Source organism: Cucumis sativus, chromosome 2 (assembly GCF_000004075.3).
Source record: "Cucumis sativus cultivar 9930 chromosome 2, Cucumber_9930_V3, whole genome shotgun sequence".
In the NCBI taxonomy this organism is placed as follows: Eukaryota; Viridiplantae; Streptophyta; class Magnoliopsida; order Cucurbitales; family Cucurbitaceae; genus Cucumis; species Cucumis sativus.
The window spans coordinates 6885278-6906911 of NC_026656.2; the positions used below are offsets into that span (position 1 = coordinate 6885278).

The 21634-nt window shown below is 32.2% G+C and overlaps 3 protein-coding genes across 3 annotated transcripts; 1 reads left to right on the top strand and 2 right to left on the bottom strand.

Moving 5' to 3' along the window:
• The first annotated feature begins 2632 nt into the window (after window positions 1-2632).
• Window positions 2633-5397, top strand: LOC101217167 (U-box domain-containing protein 9). Its single transcript, XM_004152812.3, has 2 exons — window positions 2633-3054; window positions 3631-5397. Exons 1-2 carry the CDS (start codon window positions 2800-2802, stop codon window positions 4708-4710), a joined length of 1335 nt encoding a protein of 444 aa, XP_004152860.1. The 5' UTR covers window positions 2633-2799; the 3' UTR covers window positions 4711-5397.
• A 7445-nt stretch (window positions 5398-12842) lies between these two features.
• LOC105434726 (receptor-like protein 9DC3) lies at window positions 12843-13289 on the bottom strand. The gene has a single exon (XM_031880841.1). The coding sequence runs from the start codon at window positions 13287-13289 to the stop codon at window positions 12843-12845; it is 447 nt and encodes a 148-aa protein (XP_031736701.1).
• Window positions 13290-14376: 1087 nt separating this feature from the next.
• LOC105434727 (receptor-like protein 7) lies at window positions 14377-16212 on the bottom strand. Its single transcript, XM_011651834.1, has one exon. It carries the CDS (start codon window positions 16210-16212, stop codon window positions 14377-14379), a length of 1836 nt encoding a protein of 611 aa, XP_011650136.1.
• Between the last annotated feature and the right edge of the window lie 5422 nt (window positions 16213-21634).

The window sequence follows — 21634 nt, forward strand, 5'->3', positions numbered from 1 at the left end:
AAAGAAAAATTGTCAAAATAGAACATTTGACAAAATATTTACACTTCATAGAAAAATTAACTATAATGAATTTTGTCTTTTAGTGGCTTTGTTCTATAGCAATTTTTTCTAGTTTTGAAAAAGCCCAAATAGTAAAAGGTATTTTGTAACCTTTATAGAAGATGGTTCTAATTTTACTTTTATTGACTTGCTTAAAAATAAAAGTGATGCTTTTGACCTGTTTAAGGTGTTTGTAACTGAAGTAGAAAATTTGTTTAATAAAAGAATTAAGAGACTTCATAGTGATAGAGGAATTGAATATGATTCAATTGCTTTTAATGAGCTTTATAACTAAAAAAGAATAATAATACACGAAAAATTTGTACCTTATTCTCTTGAAATGAATGGAAAAACTGAAAGAAAGAATAGAACTTTGATTGAGTTAGTAATTGCTAAACTATGACCTATTTGGAATTGAAAAGATGATGGTATAGGTTAAAAGCCCAAACCAAGCTCCTCTGGCTAGGATGAGGCCAAGGTTGACCTTCTTCATTTTGCATGCCTTGACCAATTCAACTTGAGAGAATATATCATATCTAGTATTATTAAACTCTTATCCTAACCTTAATCCTAGTTGGACAAAGATAAATCTTATATCAAATTTGTTATAAATACACCACAATGATTTCATATGAGGTAATTTTGACTTCCAACTTCTTTTCAATTATATTATTTTCTTACTAGCTTAAGCATCAAAACAATTTTATTAGTTTTGTAGACTCTCCCTTTTTCAAATTACAAATTAAATTATTAGTGTTTAGTGAACTTGTAGAAGTCCTACTTCCATATGGATAGTCCTCCGGATAAATCATGCGGGTCTTCCCTCGAAAAGGTGAGCTGGGATGATGTTCTAATTAAATATGGATGACCAAAGTCTACAAGCAAGCCACTATTCACTAGTACAAAAGTGGTCTACAACGACAGTTATTTACTGTCGTCAACGAATTTCGCGACAGTTATTTTCAGTCATAGAAGCGGGAGTCATGGAAAGTCGTTCGACGACAGTTTTCGAAAACTGTCGCAATAGGTTCCTGCGGACTGCTTCGGTTAATTACAGATGGTCCTACTTCCATATGGATAGTCCTACGGATAAGAATCCTCCGGACTTGAGCCTCCGCAATTTCAGAATCTCCCTGTCGAATGGCCTGTTCTCCCCGGTCGGAATAGGCAGGGCAGAAAGTCTAACTACCATAATCTTGCGCGAGATCCAGCAAAGAAATATGAAGAGGAACAAATAGAGTCAGACCTATACGAACGAGAATGAACTCATTAACGCAAAGATGCACATAAAGCTAGAAAATTCGCTCATTAACGCAAAGATGCACCAATGTCTAATCTTTTAGACTCCGTAGGACCTACAATTCTTTCTGCTCCACATATTAAGCTACGACTGAGGCTATAATAGTCCGAAAACTCCTCCTTCTACGTGCTCCGTAGGTTCAAAGAATATTTCATTCTCTGATTCTTATTAGAGGGTATTGGAATGGTATCAGCAGCCCTTTTCCGGCTTTCTGTACTACCCCCCGCCGGAAACAAGAGCAGAGGCCCCTAAGGCTCCGGCTCCTCGGGCGAGGGCTGCCTTCCCCCCCCCCCCCCCCCCCCCCCCAGTTTTGTAGGCAGAAATGGAGCCGATGAACTCAAGAGATCGTATTCTAAGTCTTGATTTATTTTCATTTGTAATATTTAATTTATTTGTGTTGTATTTGTATATTGAACCTCATATGTATGTAGCAACAAGGGGCTGAGAAACTGTTTGCCTTAATATAGGATGAATTATAAATAATGCGACCAAATAGATTAGATATAAATTATATGGTAATTTTAAGTATTTGTATTCCAAAAGACAAGCAAGTAGGGAGAAAGCTCCAAGAGGATGTTTGCCTTAATTATGAAATTCTCGTCAATGAACCATTTACCTTTTGTTCCACACCACATTGAACATTCGTTCCTTAATCTTGCCTTACACAAATTGACTTCAAATGCACACATATTCATCTCCATTCCTCTCTTTCACATCACATGTAGTGTACATAATAATATATAAAATTAGATAATACTATAAATACAACAACACTGTATAGATACCGCATGAAACCAAATTATGCGTTATGATTAAAAGAAACAAAAAGTTCTCTATGTTTGTGCTCGACTTATCTAGAAAATCTCTTTTTTTTTCTTCTTATACTTAAGCGAGAGAGGAAAACTTGTATGCAATTGACAAATCTATGTAATTAAGCAACTCATAAGTAAATGTGTTGTTTCGTCTGTTTTATAGCTTGATACTTAGAGTTTTAATTCCATATATCCACAATCACATGACATTAAATGCATACGTACAAAGAAGCAGAAGGTAACCTTGTGCAATTTTACTTACCAAAATTTGGCATCAAAAGCTTGTTTTTCTAATGCTATGTGTGACTTAACCCACTTTTTTCTTTTAGAAACTTCTTAGTTTGTGTGGGTAATAAATGGGACTCAAATTTGAATATATAAAATTCAATTTGAAAAATGAAAAAGGACGCTGATGTGGCAAAAAGAATGATGATTTAGGCAGACGTGTCAGGCAATAAAAAACGAGTGCGGGAAAGTCAGAATTCAGAATCCTTCGGTCTCTCTCTCTCTCTCTCTCTCTCTCAAACTCATACTCTCTCCGCAAATTCCGTCCAATTCCCTGTTTTTGCACTATCACTTGATCATTCCATAAATCCCTTTAACCCATTTCCATTTTCTCTTCAAATTTCTGTTTCTTTACGAATCCACATGGCCATGGACCTCCTCAAGAAAGATCTCAAACAAGTTCTTTATAGAATCATCCAAGAACAAGATTTCGATTCCTCCGCCGCCGACGAAGCTATTCAGATATTGACTGCTTTGAAATTCTCTTTAATGGCCGCTTCTTCCTCCCAAGAATCCACCCGCTGTTCTGGCAGTAACACTCTCATTTTCCCCGACAAGTTCCGGTGTCCGATTTCCGGCGACCTCATGAAAGACCCTGTTCTCTTGATTACCGGTCAGGTTTGTGATTTTTCTCCTCTTATCATTTCTTTTTCTTTCCAATTGTCTTGGGCCTTCATAATATCTTTTTGTTTCAAGATTGTGTTGTTACTACCATGAATTTCTCTCTGTTGCCTCTGTTTTCTTTTTCAATTTTATGTAGCCTCTGTTCTTCTTCGTTCATCATTACGATCTTTTAGTCTTTTGAAAAGAAAGAAAAAGATGATATTCATTTCTCCTATGGCTCTCCAGTGTCTAATTTTAATGATTGGAGTTTCTTTGTTTCATAAAGTTAACTTCATCTTTTTTGCAACGATATGTAAATTTGCATTGCCTCTTATATTACTTTCTTTTTTTCTGTCTAAAAACATGTTTAAATATAATGAATCTATGTTCTCTAATCCAATGTCTAATTTCAGTGAGTGGGTCTTGTTTTAATTTTATGAGGGAAGTTGCTACAAATATGTATGAAAGGTTGGATAGATATAATAATCTACTGGTGTTTTAAGAAAAATTCTCTGTGAATTGTTGTGTGTGTGTGTGTGTTGCAGTTTGATTTTGTGTTTAATGTTCTTGAAACATGGTTTGGAATTCTAGACATATGATCGGTTCTTCATCGAAAAGTGGTTCCATGAAGGCCACAATACATGTCCTCAAACCAACGAAGTCCTTACCGACATGACTCTTACCCCAAATCGTCTGCTTAGGTCGATGATCTCGCAATGGTGCCTGGATAACAGACTTGAACTTCCAAGGCTTAGTTATGAGGAAGAAGTTGACAATGTAACCGAATCCCATTTAGATGCATTGCTTGAGAAGTTGTTGTCTTCATCACTAATAGTTAAAAAAGAAGCTGCAAAGGAGTTGAGAGAGACAACAAGATGGAGCCATGAATTTCGAGCCCTTTTTGCAAAGCTCCCGGGGTCCGTTGAGAGATTACTGCATCCTCTGGTCTCAATTGGCAAAGTTGATCTCCATCCTGATCTTCTAGAGGATTTGATTACCACTATTCTCAATATCTCAGTTTTTGATGATAACAAGAAACATGTAGCGGAGAACCCGTTGGTCCTCCCTTTGCTGATTGAATCTTTACAGCACGGAAGTATTGAGTTGACAGCAAATGCAGTTGCAGCTATTTACTCATTATCTTTCAATGAGGCAAATAAGATAACGATGGGAAAAGTAGGAGTTTTCAAGCATCTGATTTCACTTTTAGACTATGCCCATCCTGGAGTGATAAGAGATGCTGGTTCAGCAATCTACAACCTCTGTACCACTGTTGAAAACAGAGAGAAGGCAGTCGGCAGTGGAGTAGTTGCCGCCATTTTTCGAAACATCGGCCGAAGCTTATTATTGGTCGATAAGTTGATTTTGATACTTGCACTTCTTTGCACCGATACGAAGGCTATTAACGAGATGTGCAAGTTTGATGCAGTGCCTTGTATGCTGAGGATCATAAGGGAAACTGAGTCCCAACGCATCAAAGAAAATTGTGCATCCATACTCTTTGCAATTTGTACAACTGATCAAAGCCAATTAAGGAAGATCCAGGAGGATGAAAATAAATATGAGACGATCTTGGAACTTTCAAAGATTGGTAATTCAAGGGCAAGGAGAAAGGCTACTGGCATACTCGATAGAATGCACAGTGCTGCTCCAAGAACTCACACTTCCTAATGAAAATGGGTCAGATTCTTTTACACCATTTTACTTGTGAATAGATATAAATGTACACAATGCGCTACAAATACAAAAGAGTTGCACATATTACAAAGGAATAGTTGAATAGGAAATTTTGGTCTAACTCTAAACCAAAAGGAATGAATAAGAAATACAGATACAACATTCTTTTCAATTTTCAAACAATGAAGGAATAGGAATAGGTAATGATGGGTGTGGTAGAAGTTTTGGTTATAACTTTGAAACATTCTATTGTAGCTCATAACAGTGCACAGTACCATTAGCAACTCGTGTTCATCTATATAGACAAATATCTGGAAGATACGTATATTAGATGATGGATGAAAAGCTATAAGTATTGATAAGGAGGAGTGAAACAAAATATGTGAAAGTTGAAGGATTGAAAGAGAAGATTAAAGAGGTTAGGAATAAAAGGGAAATAAGAAAGAAAGAGTATGTAATTGGTGATGGTTGGTTTGACATTGATGGAGGAAAGTTGAGAATTGTTTGGGGGTTCCAAAAAGTGATGGGTCCGAGTAAGCAATTTGTCCGATTGTTAGTCTTTTTTTCATTCTTGTCTTCACATGTCGGCATTCGTTTTTCTGTCTTCTCTTTTCTTTTGCTTTCCATCTAAGAATATATTGGTCAATCAAAGTGTTTGAAAGTGGTTTACATATCGTTAAATTTCACTTTTGCACATACTCAATTTTTCTCAAAAATTTGTCTTAAGCTTATCAATTTTAAATTTAATGTTTGATCCATTCATTTGTTTTAACAAATATGTGATATTTATAGCTTATTAAGACATAAAATTGAATGTACAAGGATCAATTAGATACTTCTAATCTTATTAGGTATACCATTAAATATTTGAGTCATTTGGATCGTACATATTCTTTTATGGGTATATAATTTAAATATATGAGATTTGAATGTATTTGTTTTAAATGTTTGTATTGGAATATATATGAAATTACTTAATTAAATATTTTTTTTTTCAATTTACCAATTTGTACATAGAAATCAAAATTAAATAATTACTTCATTAAATGGAAGAAACTTAATTTACTAATTTGTACATAGAAATCAAAATTAAATTAAATGGAAGAAACTTAATTAGTAAATGAAATTTAAATATAGTAAAATGAACTAAAATATCAAAGTTTTATTTCGGATAAACATTATTTATGATATTTTTCTACATTTGTAAATGTTTTTAACAATTTTATTTTTTAAAACAAATTTTCTCCTTTTTAACGGAATATTATTAATAATTACTAAAAAGAATTAAATTAATTAGGACATTGATAATTAACAATAATATTATTTTATATTAAATATTGAAGATATTATTAATATGGATGGCCATTTTGGGAACTTTATGGAAATTAACGAAAATTATTATAAATATTTAGTGATGATTGTGGCTTACATAAAAGCTAAACTATTTTTAATTATTATTTCTAGAAATTTAATCATTATTTCTATAAAGTAAGAGGACAATATTTAAATGTTTATTATAATTGTGTAAATGTTAACACAAAAGGATGAATTTTAAAAACAAATGAAAAATAATTACAACATAATATAAAATATAGGAATATTTTCTTTTAGGAGAAATGATAGGAAAGTTATGAAAGTTTTGAATAGTAGAAGGGAAAAAAAACTCACATTAATTCAATTTTTGAGGTGAAGTGTTATGGAAAATTAATGAAAAAAATTAGTAGTTTTCTGAAATTGGTTTTGAGTTGAAAATAAATATGAAATTAGAGAAAAATGTGGAAATTAGAAAATAACTAGCTAATGTAACAGTTAAAAAAATCAAAATTTTATAGCAATTTTGCTGAAATGGGGAAGATTAAAGTAAAAAATACTCAAAATATTTTTTAAAATTTCGTCAAAATCTAGGCAAAAACAAAAATTTCCCTTATATACGATTCGAACCCTCGAAATAAATTTCAAGATTTCAACTGAAATTTTATACCACGACGAAGATAACATAAAATAGGGTTTTTTTTAAAAGTAGAACAAAGTAAGAAAATATTTACAATGTGTATAACTGTTTTGTAAAAGGAAAAAGCCCATAAAACCCACAACATGAATAATAAAAATATATTTATGATTAATCGGTTACACACATGTGAAAAAACGATTTTGTACCTAATCTAAACGATTTTATACCTTTATACCTAGTCTAAAGGATCTTGTACCATTGTACTAGTCTAAACGATCTTGTACCAAATCTAAAAGATTTATTAATAATAGTGTTCTATTTATATCTATCTAGAATAAACAACCAATTGTTTAGATATTGATATATGATCGTTTAGATCATGTACCAATATCGTTTAGATCTAGTATCAATAAGAAAAAAGAAGATGAGAGATGAAAAGAAGAAAAAAATTTTGAAAGAGAAAAATAAAAAAATCGCGAACAAGGCGAAGTGAAAACATGATGAAAGAGAAGAAATAATATGAAAAAATTAATAGTATGAAGAGGAGAAGAATAGATGATAAAGAAGAAGAAGAAAAAAGAACTGAAAAATTGTCTCGTAATAATCAAAACCACTAAAAGCAAACATGAAATTATGAAAAAGTAATTGAGCTTCATGAAATTTTTTAAATGATTATACGAACCATAAATATTTAGTACTTTAATTTTGTTATATTTTTGTAAATTTACGGTTGAAAATTGTAAAGTCTAAATATATTTTTAATAATTAATTAAATTAATAGTAATTAAAAAACCATATCATAGTTGTAAAGTCTTTAAGTAATAAGAGTTTTAATTAATGAAATTTTGTAGATCCATGAAAAAAACTATGAAATAAGCAAGCCTTAGAAACATATTATGTCATGCCCCGCCTCAACTACACTTCTTGTGATTAGATGTGGCGTGTCACCTATACATCCATCGTGTACCTCTATGTGAGATGGCGCGTGAATACCTAATGAGCGAAACAACTTCCTTCACTTGTCTCTTTGCAAAGTTATTTGCTTGAACTTTAGAGACATTCTCAACACTTTGCAATGGAAAACAACTTTTGAACTTAGCTCCTTGACCTAGCAGTTAACACTTAGTTCTAACCCACTTTAGCTTCTATGCAGTTAAGCACAAAAGATAAAATACAATGAAATAAAGTAATAAACTTTCTTTCTTTATTAACTTAACACTTTACACCGGGTTCTAAAATTACAAATACATTCCTTTTATTTCTTGCATAAAATAAAACCAAAGCTGATTTTCACGTCCTTCTTCTTCCACCAAGATGTCGCTCTTTGCACTAAGGTGTTTAGGGGTATTAGATTTATGTTCTTTCTTTGCCACTAAACGCTGCTTCTTGAGACAGGGTACCTAGAGGTGTAAGACCGCACTTCGTCCTTCGCCTTGATCACCCAATCTCTCAACTTTACGGACAACGTTTAGGTCTACCTTTTTCTGACTCATCTGTTCGACTCTTTGGCTCCCCAGGCTTGACCTTACTAACCTAGGTCTTGCACTCGCCTTCCTTCCGAGCTGAGCCATTTGCATTAAGGAGCAACACGTACACTTTCCAATTGGCTCTTTAGACGCAAGATAAGATGACATGGCTAGCATGCCGCATAAGCTTACATAACAACCCTTTCTTCCCTTCTAACTTGACTTTCACGCCTGAAAATTGTCATTTACTTAGCTTCAATGCCTGACAACCTAAGGAGAGGAAGACTTAAAATGTAAGTCAAAAGGACTTAGTGAGTGATGAGTTTGAGAAAACCTTTTGGGAAAAATAACATGATTTAGATAATAAATATTAACAAGATCAAATTACAACATATAGTTCTTATCGCATCAAACTATAACAAGCATCACCAAAGCACAAATAGTTTTCATGCGCTCCAGCTAACACCCGATTCAACTCATCACCAGGACCTGGGATACTCCCTTGGATATGGACCTAGGATTCATATTCAACCAGCATCATGTGAGTTACTAAGGATTTCCACTAGCGTCTCGTCCCATTAAATCTTTTCTCAGACCTAGGATTCACACTCAATCAACATCTCATCATGTTCAATCATTCCTCAGACCTAGGATTCACATTCTATCAGCGTCTCATATATCATTCCTCGTTTAGATCTGGGATTCACATCCAACTAGCATCTAGCATCAAGATTTCATTATAGCTTGCTCCTACCTAGGATTCTTCTCTCACCCAAACCTGGAATTCACACGTGACCAGCATCACGCGAGTTACCTGAGATTTACACCAGCATCTTGCGATAGATCACACCATCCCACAACGCACAAATCACACGGTTAATTAATCCTAAAGGAGTATTAGCTCACAGCTTAATCCTATCACAAATTATCACATAAATAGCAAAGTCATATAATAAGCACAAAAATGAGGTTACGAAGAATATATGAAACACTTCATTTATAAAACATTTCTTTTCAAAACGAAGACCATAAGCCATCACTGATTCTCTTATAAACAATCATTCAATCAAATAGAAATGCTTGTACCTCAGAATGATTTTATTTAGAAACAGTATTCATAAACTCATATTTGAGCATAGGAAACATTTAAACATGAACAATGATTTAGAAATCACTTTCGAAACTGTTTTGTCACTAACAACATTCGATAATTAAAAGGTTCACTCACAACATCTGTACATTTATAAGAATCACTCACAACAATACTTAGCCTCAACTCCTTTCTTCTCTTGCCTAACGATCCTCTTAACCGACCATTCAACATTCAGAGCTTCCTCTCATCATTTTCACCAAAAAATCTAATACTTTCAAAAAATTCCTTTGACCTTATTTCTAGTGGCATTTCACATCCATGGATCATTTCCACGCTTTACACACGTGTGTTTTCTTATCGATTCACTACACTTTGCAACAAACCCGAAATCGACATATAGGCTAAAATGCCAGCAACGATTGGACGTTTCCTTCATACGCTAACCTTATCTCCTTAGAAAGCCAAACTCTTTAAAACATCTGACTCTCTTTATCTTCTTGGGAAGCAACAAACATTTATTTTCCTAAGAGAGTTGTCTAGTCTTGTTAACAGAATACCTACTTCTCACCTAACTCTCTCAGGTGTAGGTAGCTCTTCTCACATTGCTACGTTAAATTCCTAGCTCTTGGCATTTAACATATTCTTCTTCCTCGCCAACTATTCTCATCGTGTTGCTTACCTTAATGGGATAGAACTTAACTCAACATTTTTTTTTTCGTTGCTTGTTTTCTTCTTACATCCTTCATTGCATGATATCCCATACTTATACTTATTCGAGAAAACTTCTCAGCAATGCTCCTCTTCAAGAGGACTCCCTTTTGTCGAATTAGGACCTCACATATTAATTAGACATTTTCTTTAGTCGAATTCCTACCTAAAAGTTGAAGAAACAAATTTGTAATTCAATTTAAAATTACTTTTGCATCCCATCCCATCCACGAATGGTTAAACATTAATAAATCCTAAACTCTAAACCCTAAACCCTTATTCAATTTGTATTTTGAATGAATTATATTTTGAGGGATAAAGTTCAAGAATAATGTTGTTTTCCAAATTAATGACAAAAATGAGATAGATGTAAAAGAATAAATAAAACCAACATGAATTTAACTTAACTAACACCTGTGTGTTCTCAAGGCAAGAGGTCCAAAGTTCAAATAAATTCTAAAAGACTTTTTTTTAAAAAATAAAAATAGAGTTAAAGAGCAAAGTCATGTACTTAATACATGGCTAGCCATATCAATGCGTGCTTAAGTTTGGTCAAATGGTATGGCCAAAGTGGTGGACCCAATTCATGGTTGCAATATTTTTAAAATTTTATGTAATTGTCTTTACTATTTTTAATTATTTATTTAAGTTCAAACTTCTAGGGAAATTGCAAAAAAAAATAGCCTTATTTGAGAGGGGTTGAAAAGTTTTAGGGTTGAGTTTGAAAAAAAAAAAAAGTAAAGTTTTAGGACAAAAGCAAGATGAAAAGTCTATTTTGCCACCGTGCAAAAAAAACCCTAAAATTAAAAAAACTTATTTGATCTCCCACTTTCTCTCTAGCCCGTTGTCTTTCTTCCCCTCTAGCCAAAAGTTGTTTTGGTGTATTTTTCTCATAAGTTAATACTTCCACTACTATTTATCCTCTCCTTCGGTGAACGTCAGTGAGGCAAGGGTGAATGTTGGAGCAATGACAACTCGTCGTTCGAAGAACAACAGTTGGGTTGTCTACCTCTAATAGCTACGAAGAAATTCAATCTCTCACCCCTTTATTTTTTTATTGCCTTTAGGGTTTAGGGTTGGTTGCATGGCACGAAAAATCGACAAGGAGACACGTGTAAAGTATTAAAGCGACCTTTTGAATGGAGAGGACCCTATAAAAAGGGCCAAAGGCCAAAAGGAAAAGAGAGTTTTTGTTTGGAAAAATTAAACTTCAGAGGAAAATGAAAAGAAGGAAATTCATAATGCTAAATGGCTGGTCGAGGGAACCGCTAGGCGAGAAGAGGAGTCTAACATTAGAGACGGAAAGAGTTGGGTCTAAGTATATGTTTGAGTGATAAAACAAGATTCGACGTGATTTCTAAGTTGTTATTTATTGTTGATTCTTTTCTGTGGTTGTTTACCAATTATGAATAAATGTTGCAAGGGATTCGTCTTAGAACCAAACAAATGTCTTTGTAACAACGTTGTTTATGAGAATTTCTTATAGGTAGAATATCCTTGAATCTATAGTCAATAGAGGAAAGATTTTATGGATGACTTCCATAAATAGTTAATGTTCTGTTTGTAAACTTAATGCGTGAAAAAGGTATTGTGGGGATGATTATTTGAAAGTATTTCTTTGTCAATGCTTATTTTATGATATTGTTAATACTGTGATATTATGTAAGGAAAATAATATGGAAGCTAACCTATATGTTTATCATTTGTAATGATAGCATATCAAGAGAAAATAAGACCTAGAAGCCTTGCTCCTGATTCTCTGATCAGTAGATTTTGGTCTATCTTCTACCGACAAGTTAATCTTTATTATTAGTGCGTGTGTGTGTATATATATATATATAACATGCTAACTAGAAGCCTGTTACTGTATGTGTATACTTACATATATATGATATATATACATTTGCTTTGTTTTAAATAAAACCATTATGGATTGGTTAAGTGGTTATTGGTCTAAGTCATGTATGAATAAGGAAAGACTCGGAGAAAATGAAGTGAATCTGTTGACAACTCCAATATCCTACTTATTACCTTGAGAATCTAGTACTCTACTCTAAGACGATAGTTCTGTAAAAATAGTACTTAAGGTGTATGTAAGGTAAGCTTGACAGCCATGTTGTAGAGAAGAATTGTTACAATTATATGTGTACCTCTTTCTTTTTATTAATTGTTTTAAAATACTCATGGTGCTAAGGTGGGATGAGAAAATGGAGCTTTTCTCCCCATTTCACGCATTTTTTCCCTTCTCAAATCCTGAATTTTGATTCTACTTTAGTCCTGACTTAATAACAGACATAAACTGAATAAAAGATTCTTGATCCTTATATGCACCCTCATTTCTCTCAAATTGTGCTGTGCACAACAATTCAAATGCTTAGAAGCATCCTCGAGTTTTTGATGGAGGAGGTAGTTGCAATCCATGAAGTGCACATATGGGCATAACTGTTGGGTGGGAAGATTGTATTGGCATGTCATGTTATAATAAAGCCAGACGCAAATGGAGCACAATGGTATTGAACAAAGTTATGTATTGTGTAATATTATATTAGAAGAAACTAAAGTAGAACATCACATCAGCTATGCTTATTCATATGAACTTTCATTTCTTCACTTCCCAAATATTAAATGCATATCTTCTTCTTCTCTCTCGTAACAAGGAAATTAATTGAATTAGTATGTTCAATGCAAGTATCCTGATTTCTAGAATAATTAAAAATGTTGACTATATTTTCAGAGAGGTTAGAAGGTGACTTTTAATTTCATCGTACCTTCTATATAAACATTTGGATTTTAAGATAAAATCTACACAAAAAACATGTAAAGCAATAGAATGTTTACCCACTTAAATTTTTAAAAAACTATCAATTGCTTCAAAGAAACTTAAAGCTGTCATAAATAACAAAACTGCCTAGCCATTTCTTTTCCTAGGCCTGCGACGCCTTGTGAATGGTTGGTTCTTTTGAGCTCTTTTGGGTTCCACTATTGACACAATCCACACAGGTTTTCTATAATGAAAAACAAGATATCCAATAAATATTCCAAATACAATCCCACAACCATACCCAATGAACACAGCTTTCACCCAAATCCCTTTTTCCAAACGGGCGTCTTCTTCATCTTCATCTAATAACATTTGAGTCTTGTGGTCCTTTTGATTTGTATCACACTTTGTTAGAGGAAACCCACAGAGGCCAAGGTTTCCAAGGTAGGATGAGTTCCAAAAGGTATCAAATTGTTTGCCTTTAGGAATTGGTCCTGATAGCTGATTATGGGAGAGATTCAAATGGGACAGAAATGTAAGCCCAACCAACTGAGAAGGAATGTTACCACACAATTCGAAGAAAGATCCAACCATTCCAAATTGTTCAAATTGCCATGTGATGTAGGAATCTCTCCTGTAAGCTTATTATGTGAAAGGTTTAAACCTACTAAAGACCTCAACATTCCAATTTCCTTTGGTATCTCTCCACTAAAATCATTACTGGAGAAATCAATAGTTCTCAATATCGAAAGAATAGTTTTCAATAACCTCTGTTCCAACCCTTTGATTGATATCACAATTGAAACTTTATAGTAAGATATCCCAAGAAAAGAGTTATTGGGCATTTGTTTTTCTACTTCCTTGATGGCTCTCAAGTTGTTAAATAAATTGGATGGCAATGGTCCAATGAAATAGTTGTGAGAGAGATCAATAATTCGTAGGTTTGAGAAAGAGTCTTTGTGAAAGGAATTGTTGATATGACCATAAAATCGATTGGATCGAAGGATGAGAACTTGCAAATTCAAAGCAGCTTTTAACCACCAAGGAAAGTAACCTGTTAAAAATAGAATATTAATAGAATTATATCTTAGGTTTATTGTGATCCATCTATTTAAATTATACAAGAAAAAAAAACTATATAGTCAAACATATATGTGTGTGATATTTAATTAATGTGATTAAATGATAAATAAAAGAGATGAAATTTAGGTGAGGTATTAATATATATTTTTGGGTTTATTAAGTAAGAATTACCTAACCTGTTATGTTGTTATAACCGAGATCAAGAACTTCAAGATTTTCACAGTTCAACAATGATTGTGGCAATTCCCCTTGTATTTGGTTGTGACTCAACTCAAGGCTCCTCAGTCGACATTCTTTAGAAAAAAATGTTGGAATTGTACCACTAAAGTTGTTACCTTTTAAATCCAAAACCGTAAGAGAAGTAATGTTTGGAAGACATGAAGGAATTGTTCCTCCAATCATTCGGTTATTGGCCAAACTTAGGATTTGAAGGTTATATGCAAAGCAAATTGAACGAGGGATTTGTCCAATGAAGTGATTTTCTGAAGCAATATAGTATTCAATACTTGTTGTTGGTATGGAAATAACTCCAGAAAAGTTGTTGCTTTTCAATATCAAATAGCATAGATTAGTGAGGTTTGAAAGACAAGATGGTAGTTCACCCACTCAAGCTGTTATTAGACAAATCAAGGTATGTAAGGTTGGTGGCTTGGCATATTGAAGGATGGACATTTCCACTAACCTTGTTGTTTGAAACACTGAATGTTTCCATTATTGATGGCAACAACATGGGAACAGGTAGCTGCTTAAACAAGTTGTGATCAAGACCAACTCTCTTCAGATTGGGCATAGCGAGGAGCACCTCTATTCCTGAGGACAATAAATTATAAGATAGATCCAGGTCTCTCAAACCATCCAATTCAAAAAACCACTTGGGAATTTTTCTTATAATTTGATTGTAGGAAAGTTCTAGAAACTCCAAGTTCTTTTGATTTCTCAAAAAGTAGGGAATTTTTTTTAAATTGAGGAATTTCATACTGACGAGTGTAAGATTGGAGGAGGTAGCGGTGGTTGAGAGTATTGAAAGTTGCCTATTATTGGAAACGGAAAGGTCACGCAGACTTGTGATTCTCAACATGTCCATATTCAAAACCCCACTTAAATTATTGTAATCCAATATTAAGTTTGTAAGATTGAATTGCCTATAAATAGACTTTGAGATTTCACCTTGCAAGTTGTTAGAACTTAAATCAAGAAACTCTAATGAGTTGGATCTAAAATCTCTCATGAAACTAGAGAATTGGTTACTGGAGAGATCTAGGTGATTTAAGTTAGGCAATGAATATATCCAAGAAGGTATGACACCAGTAAACGAGTTAAATTCCAAGCTCAAATGAACAAGGTTTGGAAGGATAGTATCTGAACAAACATTTGTAAATGAATTATAATTAGAAGAAGAAATTTGTTGGGAGATGTTGAAAACACAATTGGTTACTAATTGACCCATGAAAGCATTAGAATGACTTTGCAAATTAGGAATTTCACCATTGAAATTGCAGTTACTAAGACGTAAGGAACTCAAAGCCTTGGCTTCACTAGTGGAGTTGGGAATCCCTCCTGAAAAATTAGTTTGAGAAAGATCCAAAATCTGAAGAGATTTACTCCAATTAGACATGGGCAGATGTCCACTCAACTCAGGGTTATTATAAAGTTTCAAAAAGTTCAAATTTGGTAAACTAAGAATGTGATCTGGAAAATTTCCAGACAACTTAGATAAAGAAAGATCAAGAGACACTAGAGAGAGAGAGAGATTATTGAAAGAAGTGGGTTTAATGTCATAAAGATTTGTAAGTGCAAGCTTAAAATTAGTCAAATTGGTCAGGTTATGAACAAGTTGATTCATAACCACATTTGAAAAAGTGAGATGGTTAGCAGAAAGGTTAAGAGAAACTAATTTAGACAAATGAGATATTTGTAATGGAACATGGCCTTGGAAGGAAGACCCAGAAAGATCCAAAACTCTCAAGTTAGTAAGCATTCCAAATTGAGGTGAAAATGGAGAGCCTGAAAAATCATTGCCAGAGAGATCCAAGGTTTTGAGGTGGGAGAGGGTGAAAATAGTGCTGTTGGGATGGAGAATTCCTTGGAGAAAACTGCAGCCAAGATGAAGACCAACAACATGGCCATCTCCTTCGTCGTCACACTCCACGCCGTTCCATGACGAGCAGCAATCTGTGTTCTTATTCCATGTGGAAGTTCGAAAATAAGCTTGCCCATGGTTACATAGGTATTTTCGAAATGGGTTCATTTGGGAAAAGGCATTCTTGAATTCAAGTAATGCTAAACTTTGTTTAGGATCACAAAGTACATGATCATGAACATCATGATGTTGGGAATTCACAATAACTGAATTATTAGAGAGCTGGCCAAAAAGAAAGAGAAGAAAGAAGTAGCACATCATCACTACTTGTAATTCATACAACAATAAACCCATGCTAATGGAAGGCAAACAATAAACAAGTTCAAAATCACAATGCTCTCTGTATATATACACAATTAAAAGGTTTCATATGTTTCTTCTAAAACGGAACAAAATGAAGAAGACTGAAGCTTGGCCATGATTTGCATGTATAAACAAAAATTAGAAAAATTGAGGTCCCTCCATTCATTATTTTTTAAATATGCAAAATTAAACCTACTTCAAATAGAATAAAATATCACAATATATTTGTGATAGATATAGATAGCTAGACTATTATTTATGTCTATGGTGGATACAAATTCAAAGCACGGTAGAAACAATTGACACAAATCTTTTTATGAAAGTGTTCAAAGATTTGGCTGCACATTATCGAACCTAGAATTAACAATTTTTTCAAAAAAGAGCGTAACAAATTATCAATTATCACTATTCTATACGCACGAATTAATCACAAATCAAAAGAATAAAATAACAAAACCTCACGTAGCAATAAAATACAAGAAAATAGCTTTACTGTAGAGAGTAAGAAAACAACAGCAACAAATAATTTAGACTCAACGTGAACTCAATTTTGTTTTGTTTATGATACTCAAAATTTTAAGATAAATTATTCTGTTGAGAAAGGATATATTAGTTCCATGTGAAAGAAATAATTTTCACTGCAGAACTCTATAAATATTTAAAAGAACTGAGGTGGAGACGAAGTGTGAACATAAGAAAATATTTTGGAAATCAATTACCCTTTAATTTCATGTAAAAGGTGGGGAAGTAAAGAATGAAAAAGAAAGAAAGAAGCTGTAAAAGATGATATGATGTCTTCTTGTTTGAACAATGGAAAGGGGAAAGGAAACCATAGCTTTATATACATAATTGCCTTTATGCAAAAGAAAACGCATTTATTTTTTAAAAGGAAAACCATTTTTTAAAACATATTTTTTAATTTTTCTGTTTTTAACTTTTTGTTGACATTTTTTTAATAGACTTCCATTATAAAATGACACTTAACAATTTAGAAATCCATTATAAAATTGCAAAATAAACATAAAATTAAATTATAAATGAATGTTTGCTAGGATTTTCAAAACCAGCGTTTATTATGAGCTAATAATTGTGTATTATTTCCTATGTGATCATGTAACATTTTCTACTTGACGGTATATCTTTTGTCACACGATCATGTATCACTTGTATCATTTTCTACGCGATCGCGTATCATGATTCATTTAGAAAAAGAATTACACGTGCGCATATGGCTGATGTTGATACACATATTAGGATCATTTATCATGCTTAAAACTACTTAATTATTATATTTAAAAAAAAAACCCAATTTAAAACTACAAATAGCATACAATGCTTAAAACTACTTTCCCCCCAGTATGGGTTGTAAAATCCTTAACTGTTTCTTTAATTTCTCATGACCATTTTTCTACCCTTTATTTTGGAATCTTGCCAACGATCATGATTTAAATTCTTTTTTAGCCTTTACAGTCACCTATGATTTCTCTATATATATCAAAGTTTGTTTTTCGTTCTCCCAAATCTCATTAGTTCTTGTCTTAAGAGCCTATCCGGTACACACCTGCATCCCACCAACAAAAAACCACAGGAAACAATAGCTAAAGAATAGATATGGTGAATGGAATGCAAAACTATGTTGAATTAGCACCAATAGTTACCCTTCCATGTAAAAGGTGTTCAAGTTCCCCAAAATTAGACACCATTGTTGAAGAATACCCCAAGGGTTTTGGAGTCTTAAAAAGGAGAACTTTATTTGTTCTTTCGCCAATTTTGTTTTCTTTTATGTCTTATGTCATTTTGTATTGGCAATATTAATATTAGTCTTTTGTTAAACAAATATTTTCCTTTATCGCTTAGCTTTTGTGGTATTCAATTTTACCTTAGTTTGCATTTCACCTTTTGCAAAGTTATTTAGAAAATAATTAGGAGTACACCTCTAACCATAAATTCAACCTTTAAATTATCAAGAAATTTCCCCTTGTATGCAGTTCATTGAAAATTAAAAAAAATGCAACTACACCCAAAGTTATAAATATGCAAAATTATTTGACATATTTTACTAGATTGATGAGTAAAAAAAACGAAGACAAATATGTCAACCAAAATTATAATTGAGTAATACGAAGATTAACGAGTGATTAAACATGATAATAGTTCATAAATATTTACATTAAAATTACATTGATTCAGCCATTCTTAGATATAACTTGCATAACAAAAGTGAAATTTTAGGTTATCTAACACAGAGCAACATTTGTTAGACATGATGTTACTACGTTATTGTAACACTCCATAAAAATTAAGATAATTTCTAATTTATTATCTTAATTTTATTTTAAGACTAAGTTTTATAGGGTGTTAATTTATTTAAATTTGAAGTTCAATTGGATTTGGTGGAATTGATGCCCTAAATCTCGTGGTCTAGTAGTTTGTAAATGTATTATACAAGCATTTTATTTATCTAATAAAATAAAAATATTTTTATTTTTTTGACATTTAATTGCATTAACTTGCAAAACCAATAAACTAACATCCAAGGTTATCTTCTGTAACCTAAACATGTATGTGGAGGCATAAAAGTGGATCATGTTTAAATGATTGCTTGTTGGCTTATTTTGTTGATTTGTTGATTTGTTTATAAAAACTCTTTCATAGATATGTCATGCTAGGTTATAACGATGCAACTCAGTTGACGTCTAGCTTGGAATTATGCGATAAATGGTGCATGTCCCACCTATGCATGGCTAAATGCATACTGATCAATGTTTAATACAAATTTTTCTCACGCTTGCCCAAGTATAAGCAAAGTGAGAGGTTTCATAGGTAAGCAGGGGTCGAACAAGGATTTTCTATCAAACTTACTCATAAAGTCTACTTTTAATTTCTAGACGATATAATTTCTATACAGTATAAGTATAAAACTATGCTAATCTAAATATTTACATAGAGGATTCTGTAGAGTAGTATGGAATGAAATACTGATGAAATGTGAAGTAACTGGTATTAACGAAGATGAAGGATGTCTCTGCATTATAGGTAATGAGATTTATTTGTATTAGTTGTAGTTTAAGATGTTCAAAGTATTTTGGAAATTAGTATAATGTATGATGATACATTATAATATAAAGTTTATATATTTTAATCAAATTTTATTATATGAATTTAATTTTTGATATGATTCAAAATTAATTGAAAGATAAAATATTTGAATGAGTTCAAATATTATTTTTATGAGAATCAAATTCATATTAAAATGATTAGTTATGAGAGATTTATATTTGAATATGGTTCAAATTTAATTTAAGTTAAATATGATATATTTAATTTAGCTATTAATTAATTAGAGAATTAATTAATAGTTTAGTTTAATTTTATATAATTTTATTAGTTTAAAGCTATAAGATATAAGATATTGGTTAAATATTCGATAAATATGACTCAAATGAAATATTAATTAAATATAATTTAATTAACTATTAATTGAATAATTAATTAACTAATTATATGATTTGAATTTTCTATTAAGTTAATATTTATTAAATTAATAGAATTTCAAGATTCTCTCCTGCTCCCTCAAAAGGAAATTATCAATATGTTGAAGAAAAATAGTTTTCTGAATCAAATTAATTAAATGAATGGTTTTGCTCTTTGCAAAAATAGTTTCTCTCTAAACTTAAAATAATTATTTTCAAATAGTGTTATAACTTAAAAGTGGCTATGTCCTGGTTCCAGTCTTACGTAAACTTTATTTATATAGGATACTCCCACCTCTATATCTCTACATGAATATTTCAAGATCACATTGTTTGTACTAACTAGAAAGCAAGTCGCATCCATAGTGCTTTCAGAACAAGGCGTCCAACCTTATTCATATACTATAGACCATTTGACTATATATTTGTGCTTAATCCACATTTATGTCTCTCCATAAAGTTCAAGTCTACACTAGATAGCCTCGGGACCATAATTTATTGGATTCAGGATTATAGTATTCTATTTTCACTAATAAGTCCTCAATAACTTGTTTATTGAATAAAATATAATTTAAATTACAAATTACGAGTTTTAGGACATAAATTTCAACAGCCTCAATGCATGATAACCTAAGGAAAATTTAACACATAAATCAAATACCTAGTGAGTGAAATTTTTGAAAATCTTTTGGGGAATACAATACAATCAACAAATTCATTTTCATAAAACAGGTTCTCAACACCTCATTTAAAATCATAAATCATAAATCACTTTTTCCTTTTTGCCTAGTGAAGAGATAAAAGCCCTAGAAGTGAATTCCATCTTGTGTAATTATGTTTCTAGCTCCCCACTCGGTCTTGTCCCCAAAATGATAAGCTTATTGAGTCGGCAATCTGGTCACTCTCATTCGTACAAATCAAAGGACAATTCCTTGTTGCAAGCAGAATTTCATAATACACTTAGGATTAGAATTAAGTTACCTAGGTCGTCCTAGTGAAATAGAAACATAACTAGTTAACGAAGTTACATCTAATGGTTACTATTTCGTGGTCCGATCTTATGAAAACTCATTGCATAGGATACCCTCACTTGCATGTCAACTACATGAACGTGTTGGATCATTGTGTTTGTATCAAATACAAAGTGAGTCGTATCAATAGTGTTACAAGGATAAGGTACCCAACCTTATCCCTATACTATAGACTCTTTAAGCTTATCTTGAACATTGATCCCTGTATGTCTCTACATACTGTTCAAGACTCATTAAACAACTTAGGATGTTAGTTTATTGGATTTGGGTTATTAAGACAAAACTAATAATTTAATCAATAACAATTATTACAATAGTAACACTTTTATTAATAACGGTCAATGGACTATATTTACAACCAACGAGTTTTAGGACATAAATTTCAACAAACTCCCACTTGGAGTAAAACTGTAGTTCCTTTGGGATATACATAATAAAATAATCATCTGACATTGGAAATCGTAAAATGTACAAGTATACTACACGAAATGTATATATACCTAGACTTTTTAGAACTCAATTTTTTTAAGACAAATTTTGTTTTGATCATGATACTCAAAATTTTAAGAACAGTTGTTCTGTTGAGAAAGGATATATTAGTTACATGTGAATGAAATACTTTTCACTAGAGAACTCGATAAATATTTAAAAGAATTGAGGTGGAAACGAAGTGTGAACCTAAGAAAATATTTTGGATAGCAATTACCCTTTAATTTCACGTAAAAGGTGGGGGAAGTAAAGAATGAAAAAGAAAGAAAGAAGCTGTAAAAGATGATTTGATGTCTTCTTGTTTGGACAATGGAAAGGGGAAAGGAAACCATAGCTTTATCTACATAATTGCCTTTATGCAAAAGAAAACGCATTTCTTTTTTAAAAGGAAAACCATTTTTTAATTTTTCTGTTTTTAAC